The sequence below is a fragment of the Oryctolagus cuniculus genome, chromosome 17 (genome assembly GCF_964237555.1).
Source record: "Oryctolagus cuniculus chromosome 17, mOryCun1.1, whole genome shotgun sequence".
Taxonomy (NCBI): domain Eukaryota; kingdom Metazoa; phylum Chordata; class Mammalia; order Lagomorpha; family Leporidae; genus Oryctolagus; species Oryctolagus cuniculus.
The window spans coordinates 59861932-59883596 of record NC_091448.1 but is presented as its reverse complement, the minus strand read 5'-3'; the positions used below and the strand labels follow the sequence as shown (position 1 = coordinate 59883596).

Sequence of the window (21665 nt, the reverse complement as noted above, 5' to 3'; positions counted from 1 at the left end):
CTGGAAAAAAACTCACAGACTGTGTTTTCTATAACACAGACTAAGTGAATATTATTCAAACTTTTAAATCTTTATCTTCCTCACTAGTGATTTAATATCATGAGATCCTATACCTTAATGGCTTCACTCACTGTTGTATTCCCAATGCCTAGAACAAAGTTTGGCACCTAACAGGGAAGGTGTGAATATCCGTTGAAAGAGTGGATTTGACTGAGTATAGATATGGAAGAGAACACAAAGTTCTAGAATCAGATTTCTGGTTCTATAATTTACTAGTCTGTGACCTTGGGCAAATTATTCAATCCACAGCTATGCCTTGCAAAATAGAGCCAGTTACAACTCTCTATTCTACAGAACTTTCACAATGTTTACGTAAGATTTTATATATATATATACACATATACATATACATAACAGCACAGCTGGCAATTTTAAGGAGTAACTATATTTAACTTGCCCTCCTTAAAAAAGCAAACATAGGGGCCGGCACTGTTATGTTGCGGATAAAGCCACCATCTGCAGTGCCAGCACCCCACATGGGCACCGGTTTGAGACCAAGCTGCTCCACTTCCAATCCAGCTCTCTGCTATGGCCTGGGAAAGAAGTAGAAGATGGCCCAAGTCCTTGGGCCCCTTCACCCGTGTGGGAGACCCAGAAGAAGCTCCTGTCTTCAGATCAGTGTAGTTCTGGCCATTACAGTAATCTGGAGAGTGACAACAGATGGAAGACTTTCTCTCTGTAACTCTGCCTTTCAAATAAATAAATAAATCTTTAAAACAAACAAAAGCAAGCATAATTATTCCACCACATCCCAAACCAACAATACCCACAAAAAGAAAGAGAACTTAGCCAGATGAAGCAGTATTAAAGGGTGGAGGGTATGAAGGACTCATGACACGACATTTTACCTTTAAATACATTGAGCAAAATATAAGCAGGGATTTTTACTTATCTAAATATTTCTGAATCATTCAACATTTCAGTTTAATTACTTAATTTTATAAATTTAAGTAATTAACTGTATATTAAGCCCTCAAAAACATTAACATGTAACATTTATTTTGAAATATATAGCCACTTAATAGTCTGTTCAAAAAAAAAGCACAAGATTTATTTATTCAAAATGCAGAGCGGAGAGGGGTGGAGAAGACAGATCAATTAATCTTCCATCTGGTGGCTCTCCAAATGGCTTCAACAACCAAGGCTAGGTCAGGTTGAAGCCAAGAACCAAGAACATCATCCAGGTCTCCCACATAGGTGAAGGGAACTCTAACTCTTAAACCATCATTGCTGCTTCTGGGAACATTAGCAGGGAGCTGAATGGGAACCACAGTAGCTGGGAATTGAATGGGCACTCAACATGGGAATGCCAGTGTCCCAAGCAGCAGCTTAAGCAGCTGTGTCACACACCGGCCCAGCAGAGTAATAACCCTAGATCATTAAAGGAGTCACCACTTCAAATAACCACAAACCTCAGAATTTTGAGATGAGGCTTAAGAAAAGCCACAGATAAAATCAAAAGCTGCAAAAAATCCAAAGCAGTAGGATGGGTTTTGGAACAAAGCTAAGTAGTCTCAATATTAGTGATTAAAATTCATCTGTTCTACATTTTTTTACTAATATGCTACTAAATATGAGGTACTGAAAATTCCAAGATGACCCCAAAGGCCAAATAACCACATTCATGAAGGTAACACTCAAGTCAATCATAAATAATGAAAGAAGGAAAAAAAAAAAAAAAAAAACACATAACAGACACAAATGTGAAGTGAGACTAATCCAATGTTGACTAATTCTGTTTTAGAAAATTGAGTGAGGAACCCTCATAAGGGTAGAAACACTGCTGTTGGACTCGGACAATACATCAAAGGGTACTTCAAAAAGTTTGGCGGAAAATGAGATTAACAGCATGAGCTTACTTTGGTGCAAAATATCTTTTGCATTCAGTTTTTTTAAAGATTTACGTATTTACTTAAGAGGTAGAGTTATAGACAAAAGTCTTCCATCCACTGGTTCACTCCCCAATGGCCGCAATGCTGGAGCTGGGCTGATTCAAAGCCAGGAGCTTCTTCTCAGTCTCCCACATGGGTGCAGGGGCCCAAACACTTGGGCCATCTCCTCTGCTTTCCCAGGCCACTAGCAGAGAGCTGGATTGGAAGTGGAGCAGCCAGGACACGAACGGGCGCCTACATGGGATGCTGGCGGCACAGGCCAGGGCTTTACCCGCTCTGCCACAATGCCCACCCCTTGTTCAGTTCTAATGCCTATATGGTCATTCAAGACCTTCTCCTTTCACTGGGATCTGTCTACCTGCACACAGCTATGATATAAAGTCTCTCTGGTTCAACTCTGTCCCAAGGCAAACGAGCACCCTATGGAGAATACATTGCCATCTGAGAAACATATGCTCCTTCAGTACTTCAGGAAATGGAACCACCAGCTCAGTCCCCAAACTGGAAATCAAGGGTCCCTTTCCATCTCTCTCCTTTCTCACCATAAATATCCAATCCATCTACCTTACTCTGTCCATTCCACCTTCAATTACTCTCTGTTATCAGTCCACACCCCATCACCATTGGCCTGACTCAGATTTTTCATTTTATCATAACAGATTATTCATCTCTCTCCAGATTTCCCTGATCCCAAATACCAATATGATCATGTGAATGCCTTGGCTAAAGCCCTTCAATGGTTGGCTTGTATCTTTGAAACAGTCTAAACTCCAAGTTCCTCAAGTTCCTTCATCTACATACAAATAAACCTTTAGATCCTGGGCTGTGGCACTAAAATGCTTTAATAATTAATCATCAACTTGAATTAAATCAATTAATTTTCTTACCTCCTGTTCAGAGAGACCATCAATAATTTCAGAAATCTCATGCTCACTCCTAGCAATGGTGGCTGAAAGACCAGCTCCCCTTTGCCCAACTCTGAATATGAGGAAGAAAGTAAAAATACATTTAAAAAGCCTTTCATAAAGAACACAACTGAATTAAATTATAGTCCTGAAAGGGTCTTTTTAAACATGTGAAAAGTCAGAGAAGATACCACCATACTACTGAGTAACTACTTTTAAGTAACAAGCTTGAGTCACCTATTAAATTAATAAGAATTTAAATGCACAACTGACCTAAAGATTACTTGTCCAAGATTCAAATGGTAGAACTACTCATGGCTTTGTGTGTGTGTGTGTATGTGTGTTGTATGTATGTGTATGAGTCTGTACTGAAAATAAACAAATTAAAAGAAAACTAGTTATGAGGAACTTCTACAAAAAAAAGTGAATGATGCAATTTCAATCTCAAACAGTTATCTTTTTTCTGCCTTCTAGCAAACAAGATAACAAACTAGAAAGTAGGTCAAACGTTTTAAAAAGGGAAGAAAAAACAGACAATATCCCTCACAAAAACTTAATTGTGGGCAAAGGAGATTATATGACTCTTAAATGAGGCAGTGAAAAAAACTAAAGCTTTTAAGAGCTTCACAAAGTACATGCTGTCCTAAAGTCAAAACAAATCAGAAACTATTCTATCAAAATTAAAGTTGCTTAATTAGTGGTTAATTTAATGCTGCTTCGTTAAGCTGAAAATGGAGGACTATGGGATATTCAAGTCTGTGATTACTAACTTCCATTATCAATAAAATTGATATTTTTAGGAACTGAACAATTTCAAAATATACACATATTTTTTAAAAATACACATATTTAGATTCAACAATATGATTAAATATAACAATATTAAGTTCAATATGATATATTAATGCTTAGTAATAAAATTTTACATTCAGCATAAAAATTCTTTATAAAACTTTATTTATTTATTTTTTTAAAGATTTATTTGAGGCCAGCACTGTGTCATAGCGGCCTAAAGGCTCCACCTGCAGCGCTGGCATCATATATGGGTGCCAGTTCATGTCCCAGCTGCTCCTCTTCCGATCCAGCTCTCTGCTATGTCCTAGGAAAGCAGGGGAAGACAGTCCAAGTGTTTCGGCCCCTGTACTCATGTGGGGGACCCAGAAGAAGCTCCTGGCTCCTGGCTCCAGATCAGCCCATCTCCGGCAATTGTGGTCATTTGGGGAGCGAACTAGCAGATGGAAGATCTCTCCCTCTCTCTCTCTGCCTCTCTATAACTCTGACTTTCAAGTAAACAAATAAAATCTTTAAAAAAAGAAGAAGAAGAAGAGGTGAAGCAGCCTGGACAAAAACTGGCACACATGGTATGCTGGCATCACAGGTGGTGGCTTAACCCACTATGCCACAACACCTACCCCTTTACAAAGTTTCTTAATGATCAGACTCAGGAAACTATAAATATTGTGAAAGAACAGAAATGTGATTTGAAGAAAAATACCACAGCCATTAAACATCAAACTACTTACCGTTGAAATCTTTCTTGCTGTTCTCTTTGTTTTCGAATTTCTGGAAACTGCTTTTCATAGTACTCTCTTGTTTTGCTTTCTTTAGCTTTCCTCCGAGGATTATTTTCTATTCTGTCCACTTTTTTCTCCCACGCCTCCATGAGCTGATCATAACGCTGGCAGATTTTTTGTTCCTATTAAATACCCGTAGCAAATTAATAATAATTAAATGAAACTGATTCTGACAAACCTAATACTGTAAAATATATGCTACCTCTTAAGGTTAAGTCAGAAGTACATGTGGCCTATGGCTCAATTGTGAAAGAAAATGTCTTTGATCTAAAAGAGGAGAAAGAAAAGGAACTCTGATTCCTATCTGAAATCAGCATATAAAGCATATTTTGGCTGGATTTTTTAGTTAACATTAAGACTACACAAATTATCAATTAATTAAACAACTACTAGCCACTGACCAGCTTTTATTTTCCTGATAATCATGTCTTTGTTGTCAAAAACCAAAACAAACAAACTTGTAAGCAGTTCACAATCTGACCAATCACCCATAGGCAATCACATTAACATCTTCTTGTTATTCTTCCAATCTGTCAGAGCAAACGTGCACATTTTAACTGTCCCTCTATTGTTGGAAATTCTGTTGCTTGCAGATTTTTGTAATCATAAACAAATGCTATGTAACAGACATTTCTGACAGTGTGGGAAAGGTACATATACTTTATGATAAAAAAGAAACCCAGTGAAGTATGTATTAATGCTTTCCGATAAATGTTTTATGACTTCATTTTCTTAAACAGAGAAGACAGAAGAACTCTCCTTCATGAACATTGAACTGTGAATGTATCTGACACACATGAACACAGAGAAGGGCACAAGGACTCAAACACTAGCATTGGTCATCTCAGCACAGTGGCACTGGAGAAAGGGGTGTTATCTGCTTCACACACCCTGCAGCACACCACACCACACCACCACTTCCTGGTCATCCTGCTCAACTCCCACGTCTCTTTGGCATCCTTCACCTTCATCTTCTTTACTTCTACTCCTACCTCCCTAATCTAGAGTAAATCATCCCTTGACCTGATTAAAATAATAGTCTCCAAAATGTATTCTACACATTCTTAATGCTGCAGCCAAAGTCTTAAAAACACAAACCCGAACCGTCTCAGTTTAAAAACTTGTAAGGTGTCCTCAGGATCTGATCCACAATCTCCGAGGTCACTCCCAAAGCAGTACACAACTCAGGCCACCTTCCCATATCTTACCTCACTCCCAACTAAGTCTCAGCTCAGCCACCTCTGAATTGGCCATACTTTCTCCACTTTTCCTTACGCTAGTCCCTCTGCTAGAACAAGTCTACACAATGTATGGTTTTCTGTACAACTTCCCTTTCTGATTCATATCTGCAACAAGGTTTCCCCGTCACAGTCATCTGTATGTCTGTAGCTGCAAGATGATCACAATATCGCAGTGCCTGCTGACCTCTCTGTTCCCTAAGGGCTGAAACCATATGACAATCTTGCTCACCTGTGTAGAATAATATACGTGATGGAGAACACAGTCAATAAATATTTATTCAGCAAATCAGTGAACACACAAATTTTATAATTACACTCTGAAGTGTGAAAAAGTTTGCGCTCCTGTATTTGATCAACAAAGAGCTAACTTAGCTATTATAACAAAATTGCTATGCAGAAAAAAACCTGAGTTAATTTCTTACTTAATTTGCACATTCTTGGCAAAAAAAAAATCAAGACCAGCAATTTAAGACCGTATCTGAAGGCTTAAAGACTGGCAGACCAGAACATCAGCTTTACATGAAAACACATCATTGCCTCCCGAGTTTTACAGCTCATTAAACTCTCCACATAAGGCACAAAGTTCATTTTCAATGTAGATTTAAAGAGCACCATTCATTTATTAAATATTTGAATTTAAATGTATCAACATTTTCTGTAAAATTAGAACATGGAAATAAAAATATTAACATTTTCTATAACTTTGTTTTCAGAAAAATTATAATCACAAAACTTTGAAACAGCAAATCATAACTGAATGAGAACTATTTGAATTTTGAAACCTGAAACCTAGCTTACACAGTTTCAAGTAAGAAAATAACAGTAATGTCTACTCAGCATAACTATAACTTACCCACATTTGTTTGAGGCTTAAGAGTAAATGTAGAAGATCCTGCTTATCCTTAATATTTTTATAACTACTCACCATTTTCTTTATTTGGTTAGATGAAAATATTATACTTAGATGACTAGTGAAATTAATTTGATAATGATACTAAATGTGATTTATAATATCAAAATGTTACTAGAATTATATTAATATTTGTCACATGTACTGTTAGTGTCTAGATCAGCATTTATTTTTAAATAAAATTAAGAACTATTTCCTCTAATAATGGGAAAGTGAATGCCTAAATGAGTATGAATGTGAAAGCTGTACAAATTTCAGTTAACAAGGATAGGACCTCACCCTTTGTTTTCTTGCATGATTTCTTCTTTTAAAAAATAAAATGAGTTTTTTCCTCATCACCTGGTTTCTAGAAGAGAAAAATATGGTTGCATGACATTAAGAAAAAGCACAATTTAATGGTGTATTTATTTTTCCAGACACACTGTAAAACAGGCAAAGAGCACTTAAGACTCTACGATGTGATCAAAGTTAATCCTAATTTTTTCACCCTGCAAAATAAAACTTTGTAATTTTTGCAATGTTTAGAAAAGACTGAAATTCCTCCCACTCTATAGCAAGACTTTATAAGAATAATTTTCAATATGTCACATTATGGGGCATATTATTTCAAAATTATAATTATACAGTTACTGATTCTTCTTGAGAACTCTGATGATACCAGTACCTTTGAATACTCCTGGTGAACGGGAGGTGAGAAGAAAAAAAGGAGCTTTTACAGTTACCCCCCTCCTCAGGTAAGGTGCTCCCCTCTCTGAGGAGAAGGCACATCAACACATTTAGTGAAGTGACTTCTGCACTAAACAGAAGATTGACTTCAGTCACAGAAACAACACAACCCATGCTAAGTAATGGATGGCAATGTGACAAGACAGGAAGGTTTCTCATGTATCTTAACATGACAGTTTCACTTTTTAAATGTGAAGCATTGTGATCTTCAAAAACAATGACATGCAGGTTCAAACATAAATATTTATACCCCACCTACTTCCAGAAAGGATTTCAAGCTGATTATTCAAATATAAATACAAAGCCAAGGCAAGTAGAAGTAAAGTTTTTGGATTATCTGCCACTCGGGACTAACAGTGACACTGGCTCCACTCAAATAAGCATGGACAATCAGGAGCTGGCTATATGAAAAAGTAGCCAAAAGATGAAAAGAATCATTAAATGGTACATTTGCTATTTCATACAAAGCAAATGATGATGATAAAAGAAGAGCTACTCAACATTTCACATGGGTGCATGCAGCTGAGTGAATACCGCAGAGGTATCTACAGTGGGGGCATTCCCAAGTGCTCAGTTGGCTCTAATTGTGATTATGTGCTACTCAAAGGCAAACAACAATCAGGAAGTACAATTTTAAATGTTTGCTAAGAATTTAAATGAAGTCATCTAGTCAACAACCCATCTCAGGAAAATGTGATGAGCATTAAACAGGCAATGTAAATAAATCAAAGACACAGATGCTCTCTAACGTATATCGGGAGAAAAAAGACAGAATACACACATAACTGAAGCTTTGTGTGAAAAGAGAGTCATTAAAAGTAGCCAACTAGATTTTATCTACTACTCTTCTTTTTAAAAATGTTAAAACAGCTAAACAGTTCCAAAACAAAATATGCTTTACATGACTTTTGCCTTGTCTGCTTCTAAGGGTTCTCAATACCATAGCAGCATCTCACAGAAAAATGCATAAGTATATGACTTCCATTAGGAACCACTTAACAAAAGTCAAAATTATTCAAACTTCAATTATTTTCATGCATACTACCATGCAAACTATATTTGCCACCAGTTCTGCAAAGTAGTTAACTATTGCACACACTCAATTAGAAATTTTTAAAAGAAAAAAAATAGATATATAAATAGCAATGTGCTCATTAGTAACTATACCAGTAAAATAATTATAATGTTCTGGTTATACTTAATAAAACATATAAAGTAGAAATATCACATTTTTGTAACAAACTAAGAATAATTCACCTAAAATTTTTAACTATGATAATTAAAAAAAAAAAAAAGATACCTATCTAGCTTCCTCTCTTCCTTCAATCAGATCAAGAAATTAGGTTTTCTTTTCACTTATTTTCTTATTCCAAAATCTGCATCCATAAAGGCCTGGTACTCGGATAAGCAAGGCTAGTAAGCAAACTACATTCTGGAGCAGCCTCCTCACCCACGTGAGGTGACTGAGCGCTTCCAAGGCACCAGGACATTTAAATGGCAGAAGGGTCTACAAATACCGTCATTAGCAAGAGTCATGGAAGGGATTTCCCTAGAATAGGATTTTGAATAATGATAAAATGATCCGTGGCACTTCTACTTTGCAATGGCAGATGTGGCTTGGTGGGGGACGGTGTCATCACTAGTCTTAAATGAAAAAGCTTCATTATCTTACTTCATCATGCGCCTTGCAGGTACTCCACTGAAAAAAAGACAAAACAGGAGGCAAAAAATTCAAGCCTCAAGGTAAGCCATTTCAATGTTAAGTATCCACCTTTTTTTTTTTTACTAGCAGATTATAAAACCAGCTAGTTTTATGCAATAATTTATTTTATTTTTTGGCCTCGGAAACTCAAAGCTGTCACCCCAACCCCCAAGAAGCCAGAGGAAGATAACATATAGTAAAATGACAGCAAATTACACAAATCTAAAACATACCTATACTATTTTAAGTAATGTCAGCAGATAACATAAAAATGATCTCTTTATAAAATATAAGTCTTTAACTGCAAAACTGCAAAAATGAGAAATACTTACGTCTTGATGTTCTCATGGTACACCTTGGTATCTGATGGCTGGTTATAGAGTGGCTACAAAAGAAATCAAATATGTATGTATAAAATGTACCTATGTCTATGAAGTGATAAAACACAATACTTTAAGGTATGCCTAGGTAAAGTACTAATGGGTCTACATAATAACATACTCTTACCAAACCTCCAGACTTTTGGGAACCCTAAATAATTATGTTGATCTCAACCTCTGATAATATCACTTCTTGAGGAAAGTTTACAAATTCACTATATCACATGCTAAATACAACTAGTCTTAGATTTTTAATTTCAAAGAGAAAGGAAGAGTAAGCAATGTCACTACTCTACATTATGATCTGAAGGGCTAGTTCTGTTCTTGATTTTTTTTTCCCTGGAGTGATTTTTTTCACCTGGAGTGATTAAATGGTTGTTCAGACAAAAACATGCTCAGGATGATGCTTCTGCAACATAACCAAGTTCATTAACCGTGATTTTAAACCTGATCATAAACGTCTTGTCCAGCTACACTTCTCTCATCTCAAAATAACTGGGTTATATTCCATTTTATCCCAAGAAGAGCTATAACAAAAAGAAAAAAGAAAAAAAAAATTGCTGGAAAGAAAAACAGAAATTTCTTACTTACCAGTTCAACTTTTGGGCCAAGACCTTCAAAAATTTTATGAGCTTCTTCTGCTTTTTTCTAGAGATAAAGACATTGTTGTATGGTGGAAATTAAAAATCAGATTACATAAGTGTAAAATCACTACCTATTTAACAATATTTATCTAAGACTGACCTACAGCTAAATTCATTCTTATTGTCAAAAATTCTTCTGTTATAAGGTAAACACGTGTACTGAAAGCAATACCTAAGGAATTCCTAAAAGCAAACAGATCCTGATAATCTGAAGAGAGGAAGTCACCATTCTTTATTGGAAACATGTTACATACTTTAACTGATATCTTCTTTAGTGAAGTTTAGTAAGAATAAATAACATAAAGTAGCCAGTCTTTTGTGTGGTAAACCAAACTGGCTTCTTTGAAGAAAAACTTACAATTAGTTTCTTTCCTATCATAGTAACAGTTGAATAACAAAGTAAACAGCTAGTTTATAAGTACTCAATAGTAAATAAATGTTCACTTATATATGTATTTTAACATGTCAATTTTGAAAGTGCTATCCAACAGAAATCTTCCTTGAAAAGAATAAAAACTATCAATAGTTCTAACTTAACACTGTTTTATTTCCATGTTATACACTTTATTCTAAGTATACAAATAGAAGTAATTGTTTCTTCAAACATGTGTTGAGAACACTGTATGTGCCAGGCATTTGCTAGACTCTAAGACAAGGAGAAGGTAACCCTTGCCACATAGAAGTATAAGGCTTCAGAGAGAGAATGGTATTTGCCCTGGGTCTTGAAGTTTGAGTGTGTTGGACAAACAGGAAAGACAAAACACTGACCACCTACAGGCATGGGAAACACCATGGGGTCAAGGTGCCTGCAACTTCAAGTGAACACTCTCAGTCTGTTGTGGTAAGCTATCACTAAGAAAGGAGTATAGGCAAAGCCCAGAAAAATAGGCTTGTAAGCACCAATAAAAAGTTTGGGCTATTCTGTAGAAAGGTAGAAATCATCCAAGGCTTTATTTGGAGAATTACGCAATAGGACACAAACATGAAGGATGAGTTAGAAAGAAAAGGAGCTGAAAGAAAGAGATTCAGTAACTGAGAGATGAAGGCTCGAACTAAACTAAATGGCAAATGGGGAGGAGACTGACCAGACCAGTATTCAGAAAGCAGGACCTGAAGCTCTTCATTGACTAACTAAACATACATGGAGAGGCAAAGGGAGAGCAACAGATAATTCCTAGGGCACTGGCCGAGGAGACCAGAGATCGTGGCACTAAATGTCCTCTCTGCTATGGACACTTTTCTTCTGTTAATCATTCTCTTACAACTCATCCAATCGAAATATAAGGAGGGCAGTGTTAGGTCCCGTGGTTATGACACCCATTAGGATTCCCCTGTCCCACATTAGAGTGTCTGGTTTTGATCAATAGTTCTGTGTCCCAACTCCAGCTTCCTGCTAATATGGGTGCTGGGAGGCAGTGGTAATGCCTCAAGCAGTTGGGTTCCTTCTACGTCTGTGGGAGATCTGGACGGAGTTCCTTGTTCCCAGCTTCAGCAGAGTCCTGACCATTGCAGTCATTTGGGGAATGAACCAACGGACGAGAATGCTGATTCTCTCTCTCAAATAAATAAATACTTTTAAAACATATGGGGCAGGTGCTCTGGTATGGTGGGTGGGGCCAATTGCAGCCAACTGGGGAGTGAGCTAGCAGATGGAAGATCTCTCTCTGCCACTCCTCTATGTGTATAACTGATTTCAAATAAATAAATAAATCTTCAAAAGAAAGATACAAGCATGATGTTTCTGAAACCTCCTCACAACTAAGTTTTTTATGTGTATTATTAAATTGTATAAACATTTGTGAATGTTTTTGGAACTCACAATTGAGCAGGGTACTAGCAAACTGAATTGTTAATTATTAATAATAGTTCAGGAGGATCCAGCACGGTGACATAGCAGGTAAAGCTGCTACCTGCAGTTTTGGCATCCCATGTGAATGCTGGTTCGAGTCTTGGCTGCTCCACTTTCAATTCAGCTCTGCTATGGCCTGGGAAAGCAATAAAAAAGACCCAAGTGCTTGCACCCCTACACCTGCATGGGAGACCCAGAGGAAGCTCCTGGATCCTGGCTTCAGATCGGTGCAGCTCCGGCTGCTGTGACCATCTGGGGAGTGAACCAGCAGATGGAAAACCTCTCTCTCTCTAACTCTGCCTTTAAAATAAATCTTTAAAAAAATATTTCAGGAGAACAGTCTGTTTAGAGACTAAACAAACTTGGTCTAAAGTTTAAATATGATGCCAAGTCAACTTTTCTCTTAGTAAGCCAATGTTAAAATTAGTCACTTTGGGACAGCTTTCTTTCTTATTCTAACTTCCTAAATGAGAGAATGTCTTATATGTGATAATGGTCCCATCTATTAAGCCACACTTGGCTTACTTCCAATCATAAAAGACTACTGTCACACAAGGAAAAGGGGGAGATGTTCTTTTGTCTTTGCCCCATCCATCCATGCCAGTAGTCAAGACAAGTAAGGTCATTCACCAAAAAGACCTAAAGAGGCAGTGAAGGTCTTAGATTCTAGAACTGTGCAAATACAAGCCCAGCACATGACTACTGCTAGAATACAATTTTTTTACTATATAAAAGATGACTACTACAGTTACTGTGAGTTACTTCCACTTCACTGTAAGAAGGTAAGTCCAGGGGCTGGCGCTGTGGTTTAGTGGGGTAAGTAGGTATCTGCAGTGCCAGCATCCCATTTGGGTGCCAGTTTAAGTCCCAACTGCTCCACTTCCAATCTAGCTCCCTGGCAATGTGCCAGGGAAAGCAGTGGATGATGGCCCCAGTGCTTGGACCCCTGCACCCATGTGGGAGACCAGGGGGAAGCTCTTGGCTCCAGCCTGGCCCAGGCCCAGCTGTTATAGTCATTTGAGGAATGAACCAGTGAATGGAGGACCTCTCTCTGTAACTTGGCCTTACAAATAAGCTTAAAACAATCTAATACTAAAAAAAATTATTTTCAATTTCTTTTCTTCAAAGAATGAACACAAACCAAATCCATAAAAGCTAAAAATCCATAAAAGCTAAAAGAGCAAGAAGAGGCCTGAAAGGAGTTTTCAAGTGATGTTAATGGACACTGGACACCAAGAAACATTTATCAGATTGATGAAAGCATCTTTCTATATACAAAAACTAAACACAAACTGGAATTCTCTACCGAATCTTGCTCATTATTTTTCATTTCTTACATTCCAGTGAGGCCTTGAAAATTTTTTTTTTTTTTTTTTTTTTTTTTTGGACAGGCAGAGTGGACAGTGAGAGAGAGAGAGACAGAGACAAAGGTCTTCCTTTTCCGTTGGTTCACCCCACAATAGCTGCTGCGGCCGGCGTACTGCGTTGATCCGAACCCAGGAGCCAGGTGCTTCTCCTGGTCTCCCATGTGGGCGCAGGGCCTAAGCACTTGGCCATCCTCCACTGCACTCCTGGGCCACAGCAGAAAGCTGGACTGGAAGAGGGGCAACTGGGACAGAATCCGGCGCCCCAACCAGGACTAGAACCCAGGGTGCCGGCGCTGCCTATTCAGCCACGGTGCCGGCCAATAAATAAATCTTAAAAAAAAAAAAAAAAAACAAGGAAGGAAGGAAGGAAGGAAGAAAGCATATACTTTTGGATTGAGGACTTCTGAAAGCCTACTTTGTTAAGCAGTTTTGTTGAAGCATTTTCTTTATACTGAGGGTAAATCACTTTCCTTTTAACTGCTAGTTCCTGAGCCAAATTAAAAAGCCAATTTTAAGTGATAAACAACTGTGGTGCAGCAGGTCAGTGACTACCTGGGAGGCCCACATCCCACATCAAGCCTTGGCGGCCCTGCTTCCAATCCAGCTTCCTGCCAATGTACCTGGGAAACATGACAGCTCAGGTACCTGAGTCCCTGCCACCCAACATGGGAGATCCAGATGGGGCTCCTAGCATGTGACTTCAGCCTAACACAGCTCCAGCAGTTGTGGCTATTTGGAGAGTGAATTAGCAGATGGAAGATCTCTAAGTCCCCCTATCTCTGTCACTCTGCTTTTCAAATAATTAGTTTTAAAATCTGTGACATCACAAAAGTTATCATGGAATTCAGGCCTGGTTTTCTTAAATCTGTGAACGCTTTTATTAAGGGTATGAAAGAAGAAATTGTTTTAATAAATCTTTAAAAAGTTAAGTGTACTGGCCGGCGCCGCGGCTCACTAGGCTAATCCTCCACCTTGCGGCGCCGGCACACCGGGTTCTAGTCCCGGTTGGGCCGCCAGATTCTGTCCCGGTTGCTCCTCTTCCAGTCCAGCTCTCTGCTGTGGCCCGGGAAGGCAGTGGAGGATGGCCCAAGTGCTTGGGCCCTGCACCCGCATGGGAGACCAGGAAGAAGCACCTGGCTCCTGGCTTCGGAGCGGTGCAGCACGCTGGCCGTAGCGGCCATTTGGGGGGTGAACCAATGGAAAAGGAAGGCCTTTCTCTCTGTCTCTAACTCTGCCTGTCCCCAAACAAACAAACACACACACACACACAAAAAAAAACAGTTAAGTGTACTCTGAACTCTAGAAATACAGGTCAAACATAGCCCACCTATGAATTTGAATCTGATAATGATGTCCATGTCCACATCCAATGGCCGATTTGTACCGAAATGGTACCGTAGTCACCTAATTAAATCCCCCTTACAAATTGAAAACTACAGTATAGATATTTGGTATTAGGTGCTACCAAATTTGCTTGTAAATAGTCCTACAACAGGAGACTCAGGTGATAAAATTCTACTCATTAAATAATACTTATATAATAGATAACCTAAAGTGAAATATTAAAGTACAATTATCAACTTTTTTTACTGTATAAGGAAAAAACATCAATCTTTGCAACAAAAGTTTATGAGCATTAAAAACAATAGTAGAAATCAGACGCCAGCACAAGCTTACCCGATTCTCATCATAAATAATCTGGACGATGCTCCGGTGTTTCTGCTCCACTGGAGGAGGAGACACAGGCTTCTCAGGTTCAGGAGGTTTGGCTGCTTCCTCTTCTAGCTGTTGCTAAGACACCCAGAAAAGAAAGAAGAGTTAGGCTCTGTTCCACGTCACCATCACCAGCAGTTAACTGCCAGAGACAACAAATGCACTGTTTGCTGATTCTCTAAGATAACCATTTAATCTGGGAGTAGTCTCACAGAACCAAGGCTCCAAGGAAAAAACACTGATTTTAACTAACAACTAGACAACACAAATCACCCTATGACACATACATACATGGGTAGATATAAAACCAAGGGGAAACATCCTTTAATAATTAAACTTTGATCAATTTAAAGCAAAACAGTAACAGAAATTAAACTTACTAAAAGTACCCTTTATACTTCTATCACAATGACCTGTGAAGGCATGGGAAAAATACTTTTAAGTATAACAGATACACGGTATATACTAAGATCTGGCGGGGAAACCATGGTAGACAAGATTTTGGCAATCCCTTAAATTAGCACAGTACCTGACCACCCAACACTATGTATCTTTTTTTTTTTTTTTTTTTTTTAAGGATTGAATTTTTTTTTTAAATTTATTTATTTATTTTTTTTTGACAGGCAGAGTGGACAGTGAGAGAGAGAGACAGAGAGAAAGGTCTTCCTTTTTGCCGTTGGTTCACCCTCCAACGGCCGCCGCGGCCAGCGCGCTGCGGCCGGCGCACCGCGCTGATCCGATGGCAGGAGCCAGGAGCCAGGTGCTTTTCCTGGTCTCCCATGGGGTGCAGGGCCCAAGCACCTGGGCCATCCTCCACTGCACTCCCTGGCCACAGCAGAGGGCTGGCCTGGAAGAGGGGCAACCGGGACAGAATCCGGCGCCCCGACCGGGACTAGAACCCGGTGTGCCGGCGCCGCTAGGCGGAGGATTAGCCTAGTGAGCCGCGGCGCCGGCCAACACTATGTATCTTATCATGCTCCAGTAATAGGCAACGAGCACAGCTGTGGTCTACTGGCATGTACAACTAACAGGCAGAAAACATTCTGTATTCATCTGATGGAATTTGACCCTCATCACCCGTGTGACATGTCCTTATGCCATGTACACAAGTATCTAAACATTTGCACGTAAACCAGGGGTAGCTACACTACCTGTTGTATAGCTTTTTTGAAAGATTAAATGGGGCCGGCGCCGCAGCTCACTAGGCTAATCCTCCACCTTACGGCGCTGGCACACCAGGTTCTAGTCCCGGTCAGGGTGCCAGATTCTGTCCCGGTTGCCCCTCTTCCAGGCCAGCTCTCTGCTGTGGCCAGGGAGTGCAGTGGAGGATGGCCCAAGTGCTTGGGCCCTGCACCCCATGGGAGACCAGGAGAAGCACCTGGCTCCTGCCATCGGATCAGCGCGGTGCACCGGCCGCAGTGTGGCATCCGCGGCAGCCATTGGAGGGTGAACCAACGGCAAAGGAAGACCTTTCTCTCTGTCTGTCTCTCTCACTGTCCACTCTGCCTGTCAAAAAAAAAAAAAAAAAAGATTAAATGGGGACTGCATTATGGTACGATAGGTAAAGCTACCACTTGCACCACCATCATCCCATAAGGGTGTCAGTTTCAGTCCCAGTTGCTCCACTTTCAATCCAGCTTCCTGCTAATGGTCTGGGAAAAGCAGTGGAAGATAACCCAAGTGATTGGGCCCCTACCACCTACAGGGGAGACCCGGATGAAACTCCTGGCTTTGGCCTTTCTGAGCCCTAGTTGTTGGAGCTATCAGGGGAGTGAACCAGTGTGGATAGATCTCTGTGTCTCCCTCTCTCTATAAGACTTTCAAAATAAATAAAGCTTTTTAAAGATGTATTAAATGACATATATAGCATGTTACAACCATAAATGTTCAGTAAATATGACATTAGTATTAGTGAAGTAAGCAGGGAATCAGCTATTTTCATCCACTGCTTTTTATCAACACCTAAACCTAGGAGTACTCAATAAATATCCACATGAACAAATACACCATACAGCTACTGTTGGAAATATTAAACCATCTTAGATGATGAACAGGAAATTAGGTCATGTCTAGTGTAAAGCCTACAGGAAAAAATCATCTGTACCACTAAGTATAACTGATAGTCAAAGTGCCAAGTTCTATAAATCAGATCATGACTAAATCAAACAATAAGAATCCAAGAAAGTAGCTTAGAATTCTTCTGCTTTGGAACTTCAAGTATTCTTGTAGTCTGTCATCTATATAGGAAAGATATCTAGAATTCTGAGATCAATTTTATGGGAATGAGTTCTCAATGGTGCCCCTTCTTTCCTGCTCATGAGGGGCCTTTTTTGTAATCTCCCTTATGTAATAAATAATCTTAAAAAAAAGTCAAACTTTGATCTCAGTACCTAAATAGCTCTGAGATGAAACTATTTTAACGGGGCATTTAGCGCAGCAGGGTAAGTCACTGCTTGGGACAACCACATCCAGCTTCCTGCTTACGCACATGCTGGGAAGCGGCTGATGCTGGTTCCAGTACTTGTGTCCTTGACACCCACGTGGGAGACCCAGTGGACTTACAGGCTCCAAGCCTTAGTCTGGCCCAGCCCTGGCTCTTGAAGGCTTTTGGGGAGTGAATCAGCTGGTGGAGATCTCCGTCTGCTGGCCCTATCTCAAATACATTCTTAAAAACATTATAAAGGCAAGGAACAAACACAAAAGAACAAAATTGTTTCTCATCTATCTGCTCTTTCACACTAATTTTACAATTATTCTGTCAAATATAAACTTATCGTAACTTTACTGAAACTGTGTAAGACACATAATTTTTTTTTTAGGATTTATTTTTATTTATTTCAAAGTCAGTTACACAGAGAGAGAAGGAGAGGCAGAGAAGAGAGGGGTCTTCAATCTGCTGGTGCATTCCCCAGTTGGCCGCAATGGCTGGAGCTTCGCTGATCTGAAGCCAGGAGCCTCCTATGGGTCTCCCATGTGGGTGCAGAGGTCCAAGGATTTGGGCCATCCTCTACTGCTTTCCCAGGCCATAGCAGAGAGCTGGATCAGAAGTGGAACAGCCGGGACTTGAACCAGCATCCACATGGTACACCGGCAACTGCAGGCGGTGGTGACTTCACCCACTACACCACAGCACCGGCCCCAGACACATGATTTAATACATGATAAACACATAACATTTTTTTGAAAATGTATTTATTTATGTGAAAGGCAGAGTGACAGAGAGACCTTACATTCATTGATTCATTCCCCAAATGGCTGCAACAGCAATTCCAGGCCAGGCTGAAGCCAGGAGGAAAGAACTCCATCCTGGTCTTCCATGTAGGTTGCGGAGGCTCCAGTACTTCGGGCATCTTCTTACTGCCTTCCCAGTACATTAGCAAGGAAGTGGACGGGGAACAGGACAGCTGGGAGTCAATGGACACTCTCACATGGGATGCTAGTGGCAAAAGCAGCAGCTTAATCTGCTGCGGCACAACTCTCGCCCTATATAATATTATCTTGCTATACAGGCTATAGTGTATCTACATATTTACTCTAGTTATTTTACATAAAATTTGAAGCCTTTGTAAAATCTCATTATACTCATACACTAAACATATTTCACTATCTCAAATTATTATAATGGGGTACACGTCACTAAGCATTAACTAATGCCACATACTATGCAATATATTAAATTACCTTAACTCATAGAAAGTCATGATGTAATTGGTGTTATTAGTAGTGTTACCACCATTTTACAGTAAAGAAACTGAGGTGAGAAAAGGGAAAGAGACAAGGACAGAGGAGAATTAGATGCACAAAATCTTAACAAAATGGTCAGGTTTATTAAAACTTAATGGGATCCTATAAAACACTGCGCAGATCTGAAAATGAGCCAAATAAAAATTACAGAAATAAAAACATAATTATTGAAATTGAAGATGGATTTGACAAGTTAAATACAGCTGGAAAATGTTAACTGCAAGACAGACTGAAGTAATAGCCCCAAATGAAGTCCAAAGTAAATAATGGTAAAAACAAGCAATTTAAAGACCTGGAAGACTGAAAGGATATTTCATCTACCTAGAATTTCAAAAGGAAATAAAGAACTGTAGGAAACAGTTTTGTTTAAAAAAAAAAAAGATATTAAAATATCCAGCTCAGAAGTACTCAAAACTGATGAAGAAACTCTAGCCCTCGTATTCACAAAGCTTAATGAATCTTAAGCTGGACAGATTAAAAGAAACTGCAAACACAAATACGTAAATGCATCATGGTAAAAAAAAAAAAAAAAAAAAAAAACTGAGGGGCCAGCGCCGTGGCTCACTTGGTCTATCTACCGCCTAGGGCGCCAGCATCCCATATGGGCGCCGGGTTCTGGTCCCGGTTTCTCCTCTTCCAGTTCAGCTCTCTGCTGTGGCCTGGGAAGGCAGTGGAGGATGGCCCAAGTGCTTGGGCCTCTGCGCCGGCATGGGATACCAGGAGCAGGCACCTGGCTAATGCCTTCGGATTGGCATAGCTCCAGCTGTAGGGGCCATTTGAGGGGTGAACCAACGGAAGGAAAACCTTTCTCTCTGTCTCTGTCTAACTCTGTCAAATAAATTAAAAAAAAAAAAAAAAAGATGGCTCAAGTCCTTGGGCCCCTGCACCCACTTGGGAGACCCTGAAGAAGCTCCTGGGTCCTGGCTTTGGATCAGCACAGCTCCAGCCGTTGCGGACAATTGGGAGTGAACCAGCAGATGGAAGAATTCTCTCTGCCTCTCCTTCTCTCTCTCTGTAACTCTGAATTTCAAGTACATAAGATAAATCTTAAAGAAAAAAATCACAAATGACAATGAGGGCTGATGTTTTAAAAATGGAAGCCAGAGAAAGCTTAGGAAGAGAAAATAACCAGATAGTGAATAAAGATATGCTAAAAAAAAAAAAAAAAAAAAAAACTTTAAAAATAATGGAGGGGCCAGCGCTGTGGTGCAGTGGGATAAAGCCCTGCCCTAAAGCACTGGCATCCCATATGGGCACCGGTTCTGGTCCCAGCTGCTCCTCTTCCAATCCAGCTCTCTGCTATGGCCTGGGAAAGCAGTGGAAGATGGCCCAAGTGCTTGGGCCCCTGCACCCATGTGGGAGACCCGGAGGAAGCTCCTGTCTTCAGATTAGCTCAGCTCTGGATGTTGTGGTCATCTGGGGAGTGAGCCAGTGGAATAGAAGACCTCTTTCTCTCTGACTCTACCTCTCTCCGTAACTATTTCAAATAAATAAATCTTTGAAAAAGTTATAAAAAGAGGGGGCTGGCACTGTTGCATAATGGGTAAAGCTATCGCCTGCAACGCCAGCATCCCATATAGGCTCTGGTTTGAATCTCAGCTGCTTTACTTCCAATCCAGCTCCTTGCTAATGCGCTTGGGAAAGCAGTGGATGATGGCCCAAGAGCTTGGTCCCCTGCCACCCACATGGGAGACCCAGAGGAAGCTTTGAACTTCTATCCTTGTGGCCATTTGGGGAGCGAATCAATCAGCAGATAGAAGATTTGTCTGTGTCTCTACCTCTCTCCCTCTGTAACTCTGCCTTTCAAACAGACAATTAAAGTTATAAAAGAATGTAAGACACAAGTTTTTTTAAATAAGGGGTAAGGAAAACTACCTCCTGAAGAAGGTTTTTAAAAAATTGCATCTATAGTGCTCGCTTTGGCAGCACATATACTAAAAACTGAATCTATAGTTAAAAGTCCCCACTAGAAGCAGCTGGTTTTACCAGTGTATGAGCTCTACCAGATACTAAGGGAACAAATCATAACAACCTGAAACTGCTTCAGTTTAGAAATGTTACATTAGCATGATCTATAACCAAAACCAGACAATGACTCTACAGGTCAAGATTATCATTGGCTTAGTTCCCAAACGAACAGATAAAAAACCCCAAAACAAATACTGTTACATAAAACCCAGCAATTTATAAAAATTAGAGAATGTATCATGCCTAAGAGGGAACCTAAAAATGCACTAATTTTTTTTAAGACTTATTTATTTATTTGAAAGAGTTACACAGAGAGGAGAGGCAGAGAGATCGTAAGAGAGAGGTCTTCCATCCGCTGGTTCATTCCCCAATTGGCCACAATGGCCGGAGCTTCACTGATCCAAAGCCAGGAGCTTCTTCTGGGTCTCCCACGCAGGTGCAGGGCCCCAAGTACTAGGGCTATTTTCCACTGCTTTCCCAGGCCATAGCAGAGAGCTGGACTGGAAGCAGAGCAGCTGGGTCTTGAATTGGCGCCCATACGAGATGCCGGCGCTTCAGGGCAGGGCATTAACCCGCTGCGCCACAGCGTCACTCCCTGCACTGCTAATTTATCACTACAAAATTAAGTAAGCTAGTTCACTGTATTAACAGGTCAAAGGGGAAAAAAACTGCTTCATCAGCAACCATGTTTTTCAAAGAGCCTTTGATACAACTCAACATTCACCCTTAAAAATTCTGCTCACTAGGAACAGAAGGCCATGTAAGAGAAGAAGGCTCAGTAACATTATCAGTGTTAAGATCTAGAAGGCATGCCTTTAAAAGCAGAACAGAGCAACATGACCACTTAAAATACTGTGTAACAGGATTAACCTGAGCAACAAGGTAACAGCAAAATAAAGAATTAAGAACTGGAAAGGAAGAAACAAAACTCACTTTTTAAACTGTTGATATAGCCACTACCTATATAGAAAGCCCAAAACAATCCATAAA

The 21665-nt window shown here is 39.8% G+C and overlaps 1 protein-coding gene across 48 annotated transcripts in view; it reads right to left on the bottom strand.

The window, feature by feature from the left end:
- Window positions 1-21665, bottom strand: part of NCOR1 (nuclear receptor corepressor 1) — a 168722-nt gene that overhangs the window by 91843 nt on the left and 55214 nt on the right. For 33 of the 48 annotated variants that reach the window (XM_051824416.2, XM_051824415.2, XM_070061427.1 and 30 more), the window contains 7 exons: window positions 14928-15041; window positions 9982-10038; window positions 9343-9395; window positions 8981-9007; window positions 6862-6928; window positions 4381-4553; window positions 2840-2930 (listed from right to left, as the gene is read on the bottom strand). In XM_051824416.2, the coding sequence (XP_051680376.1) occupies window positions 2840-2930; window positions 4381-4553; window positions 6862-6928; window positions 8981-9007; window positions 9343-9395; window positions 9982-10038; window positions 14928-15041 (582 nt within the window). The remainder of the gene's footprint in view (window positions 1-2839; window positions 2931-4380; window positions 4554-6861; window positions 6929-8980; window positions 9008-9342; window positions 9396-9981; window positions 10039-14927; window positions 15042-21665) is intronic. The other 15 variants (XM_070061434.1, XM_070061440.1, XM_070061433.1 and 12 more) reach the window with 1 other exon arrangement.